General features: G+C 43.6%; 1 protein-coding gene across 2 annotated transcripts in view; it reads left to right on the top strand.

Moving 5' to 3' along the window:
• Nucleotides 1-14,598, top strand: part of HEATR1 (HEAT repeat containing 1) — a 54,974-nt gene that overhangs the window by 32,178 nt on the left and 8,198 nt on the right. For both annotated transcript variants that reach the window (XM_063124349.1, XM_063124350.1), the window contains 12 exons: nt 55-161; nt 1,276-1,419; nt 4,815-4,930; nt 5,161-5,282; nt 6,435-6,563; nt 7,193-7,426; nt 7,535-7,661; nt 10,275-10,441; nt 11,931-11,977; nt 13,009-13,132; nt 13,672-13,812; nt 14,243-14,535. In XM_063124349.1, the coding sequence (XP_062980419.1) occupies nt 55-161; nt 1,276-1,419; nt 4,815-4,930; nt 5,161-5,282; nt 6,435-6,563; nt 7,193-7,426; nt 7,535-7,661; nt 10,275-10,441; nt 11,931-11,977; nt 13,009-13,132; nt 13,672-13,812; nt 14,243-14,535 (1,751 nt within the window). The remainder of the gene's footprint in view (nt 1-54; nt 162-1,275; nt 1,420-4,814; nt 4,931-5,160; nt 5,283-6,434; nt 6,564-7,192; nt 7,427-7,534; nt 7,662-10,274; nt 10,442-11,930; nt 11,978-13,008; nt 13,133-13,671; nt 13,813-14,242; nt 14,536-14,598) is intronic.

Here is a 14,598-nt window from a genome sequence, read left to right on the forward strand (position 1 = left end):
GAGGTGCGCCTCTACGCCTTTAAACCCCATGTTATTTCCTTGCATCCTGCTTAGATTTCGGTCGATGCTGAGCAGGTTAGTGTGGAACTGGAACCTCTACCGAAAGCAAAGAACGTGGCTACTGTTCACCAAACGAGAAGGCAGAAGATGCAACAACAGAGGTAAAATGGGTGGAAAAAGTAAAATGCCGTTTGCACTGTGCGTGTAGTCGTGAATTCACTCGGGGGCACTGAGCCAAAGTGGGTGGAGGTCCTGCACTTCTGAGACTGTGCTTGCATTGGTCTGTAGGCTGTTTGTTTCCTTACATAATCTGTATCCTGCCTCTCCTGTCCAATTAGTCGCATCAAAGCAGCTGACAACTAACCCCATAAGAACATAACAATCATATATCAGGCTAATAAAACACTTGGGCAATGCCAAGCATAGAATCGGGGAGTTGGAAGCCCAGCCCCCTGTTGCTGCAGGAGATCCACTACGGCAGCACCCCTGGTAGGTGGTCGCCCAGCCCCTGCTTAAAATGAAGACGAGACCTCCACCCTCTGGGCTAAACTGTTCCACTGCTGAACTTCTCATACGGTTTAAGCTTCAGTTGCTTCCCTTTGTCTACATGTCAGCAGAGGTTTCACTAGATTTGAATACTTGATTTGGGGGCAGGTGGTGAATTTCATAATGATACAAGTGGTGGTGGGGACACTATGACCTGGTTCCCACGATCACCACAGCCCCTCCATGGCCACAGTGGGTTGTGGTGCATGCCGGGTGGGTTTTGAATATTCAAGCCGCAAGCACGGCTTGTCTTGTCATCTGAACCTGGTGGGGGTGGGTTGTGCACACCTTGCATAACCCTTAAACAAGCCATGGGTTATGCAAGGGCTGCTTAAGCCTCACAGGACCACTCCTGCTGGGTTTGGACAAAGGTACAAAGCTTCTGACAAAATATTCTGGAACAGAGCAGACATGTCACAGGCTACAATATCCTGTTTGAACCCACCACCAATTGTATTAACTGACAAATAAAAAAGGAGTGGGCTTGATTAACTGTCTCACAAATGGCTTGCAAACGTTGTTGCTGATTTGATTTATTCAGGTATTTCATCTGGTCTTGATGACATGGAAGTTCTATTACTGTGTGTTAGCTGCATTTTGTGGATAATTACTTTATTCTATATTGCAAGGGGGGGGAGTTCCACAGAAAGAAATCCTGTGAAAATTGGTGGACTAGACCTTCGTAAATAGAAGTAAATTTCCTCTTGCTCTCTGTATGCCATCTTTCAGAAAAGCTCAGGATCAAGAATGTGCACAAGAAGAAACCAGTGTGAACTGGCAGAGAGTCACACTTATCCTGGAATTGCTACAACACAAGAAGAAGCTCAAACAGCCCCAGGCCCTGATACCTACCCTTTTCAGCTTGCTGGCTAGGTAATGACACTTGGTTTTAGAGAGCAGTTCCAAGCATCTTTGTTGCTGGACTGCTGGACCATGGAAATGCTCAAACTAACCCTTGCACGTGAGCGCCTGGTAGCCCTGAAGCATCCCTCCATGTCAACCCAATGGGCGGGGTATTGAAATCTCAAAATTGGTCTTCCCTCTCTCACTGGGTCAGATAAATAAAAGGGATCTGGTCCAGTATTCTCTATCCTCAGCTTGGTTCCAGTCAGACTCTGTATCAGGTGTACAGAAGCTCTTTTAGCCCAAGGACCAAGTTCCATTTTGGGGAAGCTCTTGGGGGCTGCGTTCCAGCGGTGGGCAAGGCCAAAATGCTACAACTACCAGCCTATTGTAGCTTAAAGCAATTTCTGCCAGCAACTAAGCCTGAGGAGAGGCAGTTCAACCTTTTGGAATGGGGACAAAGCTGCACAAAAAGCTAACCGACATGAACCGCCCAGAGAGCTTCGGCTATTGGGCAGTATAGAAATGCAATAAATAAATAAGCCAATGAGTGGGGCCGGGGCCAGGGGGCGTGGCTTTCTTGGGATCCTGGGCCTGAGGCGCTTCACTCCTTCTCAACATGGTCAGGATATTGGTGAACTGTGTCTGGCAGCTGTAACTTAGAATTATAGAATAGTAGAGCTGGAAGGGGCCTATAAGGCCATCAAGTCCAACCCCCTGCTCAATGCAGGAATCCACCTTAAAGCATTCCTGACAGATGGCTGTCCAGCTGCCTCTTGAAGGCCTCTAGTGTGGGAGAGCCCACAACCTCCCTAGGTAATGGATGGGGGTGCCCTCCTAGGGGGTGCAGAGGGCTTTTGTCGCCACGCTGTGGCTTTGTGCTTAGTGGTGATTCCAGCCCCACTGTCAAGTGCATATTGGGGTTGGCGATTGTGTTGCTGCCCAGTTTTCCATCTCAGACTTGTTGGGCCCAAGAAGGCGCTTGCCCTCCCATGCATGCTAACTGTGGACTGCATTGTTCCCATGGGAATCTCTGCAAATAATGTCCTTTGTCCTCACTGTAAATTATATTGGGTTTTACAGTGTGGCCTCCTATACATCTTGGGCCACACACACACACACAAATTTCCACTTCTAATATTTGTGTACACTTGTCCCATTTTCTTCTGTTGAATGGAACATAAAATGCAGTGGTTCCTTGTTGTTATATCCTGGAAGTGTCAAACTTTGCATATATTTGCTTTTTCCTTGAAGGGGTGTGTGTGTGTAGAGAACAGCTGAGGACTAGGAAATGAGAGCACTGTGTCCTGTTACTAGTATGAGTAGACTGCTTTGTGTTCCTGGCTTGTGGTCCAGTCTTTATTGATTGATTGATGTATTACATTTTTATACCGCCCAATAGCCAAGGCTCTCTGGGCAGTTCACAATTTGTGCAGTGAGTGTTCCCATGTAAGACACACCCAGCCCTGGTAATTTCATACTTACCTGGAAAACATTACATGCTCACAGCTGTTATATCCTGATAGATACAGTCGTGTGAAAAAGAAAGTACACCCTCTTGGAATTGCATGATTTTACATATCAGGACATAATAACAATCATCTGTTCCTTAGCAGGTCTGAAAATTAGGTAAATACAACCTCAGATGAACAACAACACATGACATATTACACCGTGTCATGATTTATTTAACAGAAATAAAGCCAAAATGGAGAAGCCATGTGTGAAAAAGGAAGTACACCTTATGATTCAATAGCTTGTAGAACCACCTTTAGCACCAATAACTTGAAGTAATCGTTTTCTGTATGACTTTATCAGTCTCTCACATCGTTGTGGAGGAATTTTGGCCCACTCTTCTTTACAACGTTGCTTCAGTTCATTGAGGTTTGAGGGCATTTGTTTATGCACAGCTCTCTTAAGGTCCCGCCGCAGCATTTCAATCGGGTTGAGGTCTGGACTTTGACTGGGCCATTGCAAAACACCTTGATTCTTTTCTTTTTCAGCCATTCTGTTGTAGATTTGCTGGTGTGCTTGGGATCATTGTCCTGTTGCATGACCCAATTTCGGCCAAGCTTTAGCTGTCGGACAGATGGCCTCACATTTGACTCTAGAATACTTTGGTATACGGAGGAGTTCATGGTCGACTCAATGACTGCAAGGTTCCCAGGTCCTGTGGCTGCAAAACAAGCCCAAATCATCACCCCTCCACCACCGTGCTTGACAGTTGGCATGAGGTGTTTGTGCTGATATGCTGTGTTTGGTTTTCGCCAAACGTGGCGCTGTGCATTATGGCCAAACATCTCCACTTTGGTCTCGTCTGTCCAAAGGACATCGTTCCAGAAGTCTTGTGGTTTGTCCAGATGCAACTTTGCAAACCTAAGCCGTGCTGCCACGTTCTTTTTAGAGAGAAGAGGCTTTCTCCTGGCAACCCTTCCAAACAAAGCATACTTGTTCACTCTTTTTCTAATTGTACTGTCATGAACTTTAACATTTAACATGCTCACTGAGGCCTGTAGAGTCTGAGATGTAACTCTTAAGTTTTTTGCAATTTCTCTGAGCATTGCACGGTCTGACCTTGGGGTGATTTTGCTGGGACGTCCTCTCCTGGGAAGATTGGCAACAGTCTTGAATGTTTTCCACTTTTGAATCATCTTTCTCACTGTAGAATGATGGACTTTAAATTATTTGGAAATGGCCTTATAACCCTTCCCAGATTGATGGGCAGCAGCAATTGCTTCTCTAAGATCACTGCTGATGTCTTTCCTCCTTGGCATTGTGTTAACACACACCTGGATGCTCCAGACCAGCAAACTGAAAAAAAAGTTGGCTTTTATAGAGGTGGTCATACTTGCTGATGATCAATTAATCACGGGCATTTGATTAGCAGCACCTGTCTGCTACTTAGCATCTTAATTTCTATGGAAGCAGTAAGGGTGTACTTACTTTTTCACACATGGCTTCTCCATTTTGGCTTTATTTCTGTTAAATAAATCATGACACGGTGTAATATGTCATGGTTTGTTGTTCATCTGAGGATGTATTTACCTAATTTTTAGACCTGCTAAGGAACAGATGATTGTTATTATGTCCTGATATGTAAAATCATACAATTCCAAGAGGGTGTACTTTCTTTTTCACATGAATGTATATAATTTGTACTGAATCCTGATCTCTCTCCTCCAATATAAAGGAGAGGAGTACACTGTTGATTTTCAGACTCTTGTTGGCCATTGAGATGGATTTGGGAAGATGGTGGCATCAATGTGCCATGTAAGATTGGTTTGGTTTCCGAAAACGTTTGTTTCCTCTTTGCTTTCAGTTCTTAATATCTAACTCAACCACTAATTTATTGGGAAGTATAATGTGATAATACATATAATATGCTTCTCCAGAGTTATTTATGTTACTGTTTTCTGAATTTCCAGATGTCTGGAACCATCGACAGAACACGACAATCTGGAATACATAAAACAGCTAATACTTGGTGGTCTGTTGAATATTTGTCAGAAACTGTCTCCAGATGGCAGCAGGATAAAAGCAGGTAAAGTGGGCAGGTGAGGTGGAGGGGAGCGGGACACCCAGGTTTTGGATCTGGTCTATGAAAACTTGCCCTTGGGCTTTATGTATATTAATGCCTTTTTGATGGGTGTTACGAAATGAGGCAGTTACTGTAAAAACATCATCTATCAGCATATGAATGCAGTTGTAACCAGGCTTATTCATATTCACAAAGTCTTGCTAAGCTCGGAATGTTTGCTTTTGCTTTTTGAGGTATTCTTGATGAAGAGAAGTTCAACGTGGAGCTGATAGTTCAGTGCATCCGGGTTTCTGAAATGCCTCAGACGCACCACCATGCCTTGCTCCTGCTGGGTGCCGCCGGCGGAATGTTTCCTGTGAGTACACCACCTTCTTCGTGCACGGCACCCAGAAGGGAATGTTTAAACGGAAATGGGCTTCTGAGAAGTGAAATGCTTTTGCCGTTGTCCTGACTGAATGGCTTTTTGAGCGTTGATGATCAAGCGTTAGTCCTCAGCTAGGTGACTCAGCTGCCTCATTCCTCCTTGCCAACCCCATTCCTGGGCTTGAAACAGCCTCCCCGTTTGGCTGTTCAAGCTGCTTCCCCCTCTCTCCTCCCAGTCTCTTCTCGAAACCCACTTCATCCTCACAGCCTTCCTGGAACTGCCCCAGTTTTAAGTTACCTCACTATTTCCTATCCCATCTCTAGTATTCATTTGTCAATCACCAAACTGTCCCACAAACGTGGCCTCTGTTTCTGGACCGGGGACCTTGTGACTTGCCTTCCGATTAGCTTCTCCTGATTAAATGTTGAAGAGCTGGCGTAGCTTCCTCCTGTTGCATGCTGGATAGGGAATGCTGATCCCTGTCCTCCCCGCGGCAAATAGATCCTCCTCTCCCAGCAACAAGAAGCTCAGCGTCCTTTGGATTGACAGATGGGAGGGTCTACCTCTGTACTATAGATCTGTGCTCACACAGCAGCAGCTAAGGTTGCAAAACAAGAAGCATGAGCCCTTCTTGTCTAAATGGGCTCACTGTCCTGATGCTGGGTTAGGGTGTGATGGGCTTTGCCTATATCAAGGAAGGCAGAACCTGAGGCCTGGGGTTACAATCCCGCCCCCTGGAGTTCCCCAGATGACCACAATGCTTTCCTTTGACCACCGATTCTTGGATAATTTCCCTGCAGTTTTTCCCCATTCTAAAAGGTTGAAATGCCTCGCCTAAGGCTTAGTTACTAGTAGTAAGAGTTTTAAGTTTCAATAGGCTGGTGTTTCGGCTCCGCCCCTTTTGCTTTCAACCCCACCCACTACTGAAATGGAATTTGGCCCTTGGGCTGAAACTGGTTAAATTCCCCTGACCTGTAAAGAAAAAGTTACCAATTCCTACGATTTACAGGGAAAAGTTAGGGCACCACTGATTTTCAATAGGAGACAAAGAAGTTTCCCTGGAAAAACAAATTGCACTATAGGAATGGAAACTCGAAAACAAATGCTAATCTCTTATGGGGTTAACGGATTTCTCTTGTCTAGGCTAAAGTGCTGCACAATATCATGCCCATTTTTACGTTTATGGGGGCGAATGTGTTGCGTCTGGACAATGCTTACAGTTTCCAAGTGATTAATAAGACCGTGAAGATGGTCATTCCGGCTCTTATACAGGTAAGGCATTTTAATCTGGGGATTGGGTCACTAGAACAGGACAAAACAAGTTGGCCTTCATCCAAACAGAATTGTTCTTAGTTCTTTGCCTAAACCATTGATTATTAGGTGTGGGGGGTTCCTTTTCCATGGAATGGTAGACTTTCCATAGCGTATGCAAAATAACCTAACCTAACCTGAGCATCTTGCAGATTGGACAAACTGGGTTTAGAAAATATCTCTAGTTAGAAAGTGGCCTTCTGTGTTGAAATTATGCTGAGCCTTGTGCCCTGCAAGTCCTCTCTGATGTTCAGTATTATCCCCGTGTAAAGTCTGCATTGCCTTCTGAGAACAAGTTATGCTGTTCTTTCAAGTATTTGATCGTAAGTGACTTCCAGTCGCTTGTGACCTCTAGAACCTTGCCACTAGCACACACAATCCTGCTGGTGCTGTTTTTCAAAAATAGACAATGCCGCGGTCTTTTGACGCCTTCAGATCATTAAGCCCTCCCACTTCGATTTAAACTTTGATTTTTCCATTCTGTTTTAGAAAAGCTGCCACGTTTTTCTCCTCTTTAGCACTATACAGATCCTCAACAGGTTGCAGTTTCCATGTACAACGTACTGATTTCCTGAACGTTTGCTTTACAGGCCGAGGAGGATAGTGGTTCTTCAGAAACTGCAGGAAACCTGGAAGGGGTGGTGATAAAAATAATCCGTGTGTTTGTGGATGCTTTGCCCCATGTGCCTGAGCATCGCCGCCTCCCGATCCTAGAACAGCTGATAAGCACTTTGGGCGGAGAGCGATTTCTCTGGATTCTCCTAGTGCTGTTGTTTGAACAGCACGTGACAAAATCAGTGACAGCAGTAGCTAATGGAGAGAAGGTAAAGAGTAATCATCTGTACTGTGTGTGTTTAAAATTTTGCTGCAACTGGCTAATTTTCCTTCTTGAAATGATGTGTGTGTTTTTTTCTTTTCCCTATCTTATACAGGATACTGTTTTGGAAAGTGACACAGAATTCTGGATTTCTGTATGCTGTGAATTTAGTGTAATCCAACAGCTACAGAGTTTGATGAAAGTGCTGGACTATTTAACTAAACTGCCAGAGAACAAAGAAGGTAATTAATTGCTAGAGAGAGAGAAAATAATTTGTGTGCTTCTGACAGGGTATAAACCAGTCAGGCAAAAGCATTTGGATATAAGCCAGCTCAGGTATTCTTACTTATATAGTTGATAATCACAGGTTTAACATTATTTCTTCTCTGCTTTATTTAGGAAATGTGTACTCAAGTGGCTTAAATTAGTTATCATGTTGTTGGCTCCATGTTACAAGGTATTGTGCCGTAGCACCCTGCACAGTTCTTATGATTTTTCTCCCTGTCCTGCCCCTAAGCGGTTTTTGTGGCCATGAGGGCCATGAGTGGAGAAAATCAGCAGATTCGCATGGTATAGCATGGCAGGGAGATATTTAAAGTGGTCTCCATGTGGCTGCATGCTTGTGTGAGTGTAAGTTCTAAACAAATATCTATACATAAGGGCATCCATACTATTTCCTACAACACATTTAAACACATATGTACCTACCCGGACCTTAAGATCATCTACAGGGGCCCTTCTCCTTGAGCCCCTGCCAAAGGAAGTGAGGCAGGTGGCTACTAGGAGGAGGGCTTTCTCCGCTGTGGCACCCCGGTTGTGGAACGAGCTCCCCAGAGAGGTCCGCCTGGCACCTACACTGTACTGCTTTCGTCGCCAGCTGAAGACCTTTTTATTCACTCAGTATTTTAACTTAAATTTAAATTTTACTGTTTTAACTCTGTATTTTAATCTTATATCAACTTTGCTGTCTGGTTTTATCCTGGTTGCGCTTTTTATACTGTATTTCGTAATTGTGTTTTAACCTGTTGGGTGTTTTATTGTGGTTTTAATTTTTGTGAACCGCCCAGAGAGCTTTGGCTACTGGGCGGTATAAAAATGTAATAAATAAATAAATAATAAAAAATTTAAGCATTCCTGAAAGAAGCCAGAATGAGGAGAATGCAATGCATTCCATGGAACTTACATGGGTTGGATCCAGAACTTTATTCTGCCAGTGGGAATGTCCCCAAGCGGAAATCTGCTCAGAAGGCTCCTGCTGGCGGAAAACCAGGTGGTGATGTTTGCCGTTTCTCCCCACCCTCTGTGGTCCCCCATTGCCACCTCTCCCCTGCCCCCCCCCCATTCTAGACAGTCCCCAACCTTGCAGAGCAGATGTTCAAGGGATGGCAGTGGGAGGAAGAAATCAGCAAAGATAGTCTGTTTAGCCAATGACAAAAATCTTCTGGCTGTCTGGTAATAGAAGGAGCCCTTCCTTCCATGGGAGCCATCTGCTGGATCCAACCCATTGGCTCAGTTCAGACAATATGTTTCTCAACAGCGGTTTTAGAACTCCATGGTTGAGTTTTTACACCACCATTAAGAAATGTATTGTCTGGTGGGAAAAATCCACGCTGGAAAACACTTCATGCTGAATATCCATGCTGTGCAGAGGAGAGTTCCTGCACAACCGTTGTGTTGTGTGGAGGGCTTCGTGGGGTTTTCCATTGCGTTGAGTTGACTTTTCCCACTGGCTACAGAGTTCCCTGGCAAGAGCGGTGAAAGGAGTGAGTGCCGCTCTAGGAGAGCTGCCAGGATTGGTTTTTTCCCCGTTTTTTTGCAACAATGGTTCATGGGATACCATTGAGAAGACTGGGGGTGGAGAGAGGGCGGAGGAACAGTCAATCAAACGTCAGTGAATTTTACTCAACTCCACGGTAGACCACAGTCACACAACAGTGGAGTTAGAACATGTTGTATGGGGAGTACCTCCTAAAAACTTGAACAGTTGAGTGGAGTTTTCACACTGTGTTGACGAATGTGTTGTCTGAACTGAGCCATTGTGTATGCTTGGTACCAATGGCTAAAGTGACTACTCATGTCATCTACCTGCCACTTTTTGTTTTTCCTTTTAAAAGAAGCAAACATCTAGACCTTGTTGTGGGAATGGCAGAAAAGCACCACAGTTGTTGTCCGTTAATGGCTAAAGAGGTGACTGGTGGTCTCAGGTGGTGGAGCTTCTTCATTCTAGACGTCTCTCCCTTTTCTTGATGATACATCTGTTGTCATCAATATCCCCCAAATCTCGCCTTCCTTCCCAGGCCCTGACCAAAAAAATCTGTACAAACCCCACCCCCACCCCGGCACACAATGATTATGCAGAATAAATAAATGTATCTTAATTTTCAGGATTTATTCCTGTTATAGTATTTGGTTTTTCAAGTTGCAAAATAGTTTTAAAAGACATAATTCTAGATGCACGGACTCCTGTAAGCTATATTATATTGTATTTTATATTATGGTTTTATACTGTTGTTTTATACTTTGAATGTTTTAATTTTTGTGAACCGCCCAGAGAGGTCTGGCTACTGGGCGGTATAGAAATTTAATTAGGAAATAAATAAATAAATAAATAAATAAATATGTCATTTCTAAGAACTGTCCTTTTTGGGCCATTTGGTAGTAAGACCTTTTAGAGTGCAATCCTGGGCATGGTTAAACAGAAAAAGTCCTGCAATGGCTGAGGCATGCTGGGAGTTGTAGGACATTTTGTGGTCTAAACATGTATAGGATTGCACCCTTAATCTAGCATTCATAGTTATACTAAAACATTTTTTCTTGCTTTAGTGAAACAATATTGTTTGGGTGTGTTTTTACAGATGATCCTGGACAAAAGAAAGAAAGACCACGCAAGATAAAACCTCACTGTCAAGAACCGACGCTCTTTAATGTGGACTCTCACTCTGGCAAACAGCTGAGGCATTTCAAATTCCTGTCAGTCTCCTTCATGTCACAGCTTCTGGCTTCACACAGTTTCGTGAAAAAAGTAAGGCAAATTCTAATGATTTGATATGGTTTCCATTTGCCATGGAGCTCTGTAATTCACCGAAACATTTTTCCTATTGACTGCTGCCTCGCATTTAGTGTTGCTTGTTAGTGACTGGAAATGTACTGGCAACGTGTATAAAGTAAATTAGTTACATTTTACTTTATTATAAGCAAAGTCTGCACATGAAAGCAGCATTAAAATAACAGCAGCATGTTTGACGAGTTGACTCAGGAATGGGGGCAGAGACTTAAATAAGACACGTAAGGTGGCCTTTCCCCCCGTTGCCTACCCTAGAAGAAATCCAAGCCACAGTTTATATATATGACATGAGTGACAGCTGAAGCACTTACCCATGTAAGTGTTCCATATGTGTCCCATGACATAGAAATGTGCTTGCCACGTATGCCTGATCATTTGCTTGTAGTGTTAGCATGCCAGTCATCATGGTCTATGTATTTAAATGGGCTGGGATGCATGTCAAACATTTACATGGGTTAGCATTTTACCCATGGCCTGTGTCATGTATAAATGAGGCCAAAGGCTGGAACTAGATATTCAAGAGTCACTGTCCTGCATTTGCCTTTAAGGTGGAAGGGGCCTATAAGGCCATCGAGTCCAACCCATTGCTCAGTGCAGGAATCCACCTTAAAGGATTGACATGCCATTGCTAGAGAAGAGGTTGGCAAAGCAGGCAAGGAGCTCAGGATTTTCAGACCATCACCATCCATATATCCTGGGTGTGAACTAATAAGGCAATGATGAGAAGGGGATGAAGAGTGTACACACTTAGTTCCTGCCACCAGAAAGACTGTATCCTATTGTTCAGTGGAGAATCTGATGAATGGAACGTCACTACTGTGTTTTCAAGAGTCAGGAACCTAGGAAGCTGCCTTCTGTTGAGTCAGACCATTGCTCCTTCTAGCACTTTATTATCTATAGCAGTGGTCTTCAACTGGTGGATCATGACAAAGCTGTTGCTGCCATGTTGGGCATGGAGAAAATTGTGAAAGTGGGAGCCATGTTGCAGGTTGGGAGTCCAAGGTGGCTCTCAGATCTGGACCAGTTGAAGACCACTGATCTTCAGTGTCTGGCAGTGGCTCTCCAGGGCTTTAGGCAGACCTACTTCCAGATGCCAGAAATGGGACCTGGGACCTCCGTAACATAAAGCATGTGCTCTACCTACCACTGAGCTATGGCTCTTTTCCGTAATCATGACAGCTAAAGTGTTGGGTTTTCTTAAACAAATGAAAATTAAGGTGAGGTTATAGGATTCTGAAAACAACTCATTTTTGAGATGTAAACTTGGATACCAGGACAAAATCGCAGCCCTGCAGATTTTATGTGCTTTACAATGTATGAAATACTACTCAATATTATCTACAGGCATCTCATTATGATGGCTTTTGCACCAGGGCTGTTTTTCTTACCATTCACATGATATTGTCCCTATCATTGATTTTGTTCCCTTCTTTTCTTGATCAACTAGGTAGTTGAATGTGAAGATGCTGAGCAGTTAAAGGAGTTTGAACAGAGGTAGTTTGCTTACCTAATGCATGTAAACATAAGCACCTTAGACATACTTATTGCATGTAAAAAATTTGGCTAGACAGGCTCTGTGGAGTGGAAGGAAAGGAGGCAGGGGAGGCCTCGGATTACAGCATCAGCTGGCCTCCCCAGGCCCCTCCCCACCCTCCAGCACGCCTTCTCTGCCTCCTCCCTGGGGTCATTTTTGTACTCGGAGAGGCAGTCAGCACACATTCCCTCTGTGCCAGCTGCAAGGGGGTGGGGAGCTCGGATTCCTGGGTCCGAGGTCCAAGCACTGTCTCTGACCTCGGATGCAGGAATCTGAACTATGCTATGGCCCCCAGGCTCTGTCTGGGGGCCGTAGGATTGCTCCCTCCATATACCTACTAGATATATATTTGGGGACTTGGAACCGTAGTCTGTTAGGTAAGACACGTGGTACAAATATGTGTCCAGCATGCAAAGATGAAGCAAGAGAGGAAAAGAAAAGATGAAACTTTTCCTTAAACCTTGGGTAGGAAGTACCTTTAAAAAAATGGCTGTTACATGAATGTGACATTAAAGGTTTTCTCTGTGATCACAAGAGGTGGAAGTGTTCTAAAATAAATGCTGAGGTTTTCCTTTATTTGGCTTTTCATAAGGTTGGATCCAGACTTAGTCATACTTAGAGTAGATCAATTGAAATCCATGGGAACCAAGTTAGTCCTGATGAATGGGATGACTCCAATTATGATTGAATCTGGATCCAACCCATAGTATATACATTTAGGGTTGTATCCGATATTAGTCTGCTTAGAGTAGACCCATTGAAATGAATGGGATTTAAGTTGGATTAATGTTGGTTACAACCCATAGAAAACATAATTCAATCTTTTTCCCCATATGGGGAACTGCAGCAGCAAAACCCCCAGCTATGCACATGGTCCCTCTGCCTCATGGCCTGATTCTAGTAGATAAGTGCTTTACTTTTGGACTTCCCTCTTTTGAAAATATTGTATGTCTTTGTGGTGGTCAGTAACTCACTATTGTTGTTTATTCAGATTGTTGGAAGACATTCTTTGTTACATTAATGTTGTGGCAAACTCAGTGGAAAAAAATGCAGATGCACCGACTGCGAAGTTCTGGAGGGCACTGCTCAATAAGGCCTATGATGTACTGGATAAAGTGAGTTTCTACTGGTGCTGGTGACTTCCTTCCAGCTTCGAATGGGACAAGTTTTATTATGGTGGACGTGATATTATGTATTATATTACCGTATTTCTTCTATTCTAAGACACACTTTTCCCCCATATAAACATCTCTAAAAATGGGGTGTGTCTTAGAATCATGGGTGCGTTTATTATTTCTTAGAATCAAAGCTTTTTTTCTGTTGGTGGTACTGAAATTAGTGTGCGTCTTACAATCGATGGCGTCTTAGAATCAAAGAAATACAGTAATTGGCTTAGGAGCCTGTTCAGCTTTAAGTTTCCCCAGATGTTCTGGTGCAAAACCAGTGGGAAACTGACATTTATATGGCACCAAAGAACCCTAGAGTGCTAATCTATGTATTTGTGTGTGTGTGTGTACATATACCTATATGTTAACTAAGTCTTTTCCCTGATATTCTTCTAAAATCAAAACAGTTCAAACACTGTGGTAGGAACCTACACTTTTTTAAAAAACAACAACATGGTACACTTTTCTGAAATGACCTTTTTTTCTAGGTCAATGCTTTAATGCCAACAGAAACCTTTATTCCTGTCATCCGGGGCCTGATGGCCAACCAGCTGCCTTCCGTGAGACGTAAAGCAATGGAGCTCTTGAATAATAAGTTGCAGCAACGCACAAAATGGCAGCAAACGCAGGTAACCTGCACTTCTAGTTGTCTCTGTTTCTGCTGCCATAGAAATTGGTTGCCTTCCAGTTGGGGTGGGGGTTTATTTTAAATACTTTGATTTTCTATTTTGAATAGTTTATAAATTTTGTAAATAAATAAAAGGAAGCAAGGACACAGAGGAAAAACATTTTTCTGGAAGCTGCTCATGCAACTGGCAAAGGAGAATTTTGTTTTTGGCTTGGGAAGAACAGCGGGGAAAGTTTGGGTAACCAATCCTGGCTTTCAACAGGACATGGCTCTTGGTTATTACTGAGGATTGGTGAGAGATCTCAGCCGATCACTCCTTGAGTTTCTTATTTGCTTTTTGAACAGAAAGATACCCCTTCTTTTTCTTTTCTTTTTAGTTGGCACTGAAGCCTGAGTAAGTACTTTACTGCACCTCTCATTTTGCATTTCAGGTGCAGCTGCTGTTAGAAATGGTTCCTGATCTCATTGCTGTGGTGCAGCGTAACCCACAAGAGGCCGAGGAGGAACAGGCGGTCAATAGGCAGACAGCGTTGTTCAGCTTGAAGTTGCTCTGCAAGTGTTTTGGTGCAGAAAACCCTGAGCTGTTTGTGACTGTGCTGAAAACTGCCGTTGATGTGATTTCTGCGGAAGGGAGGGAAGAAAGAAATGTTGCAGGAAGTGCTTTGCTGTGTGCAGCCGAGGTCACCTGTGTGCTGAAAGCGCTGGCGATACCTCAGCTCCCAAGGTATAAGCTTTCAAGCACAATAAATAATCATTCAACTATGCATTTTGGATCAGTCTTCCCCAA

Source organism: Elgaria multicarinata, chromosome 4 (genome assembly GCF_023053635.1).
Source record: "Elgaria multicarinata webbii isolate HBS135686 ecotype San Diego chromosome 4, rElgMul1.1.pri, whole genome shotgun sequence".
Classification (NCBI taxonomy): domain Eukaryota; kingdom Metazoa; phylum Chordata; class Lepidosauria; order Squamata; family Anguidae; genus Elgaria; species Elgaria multicarinata.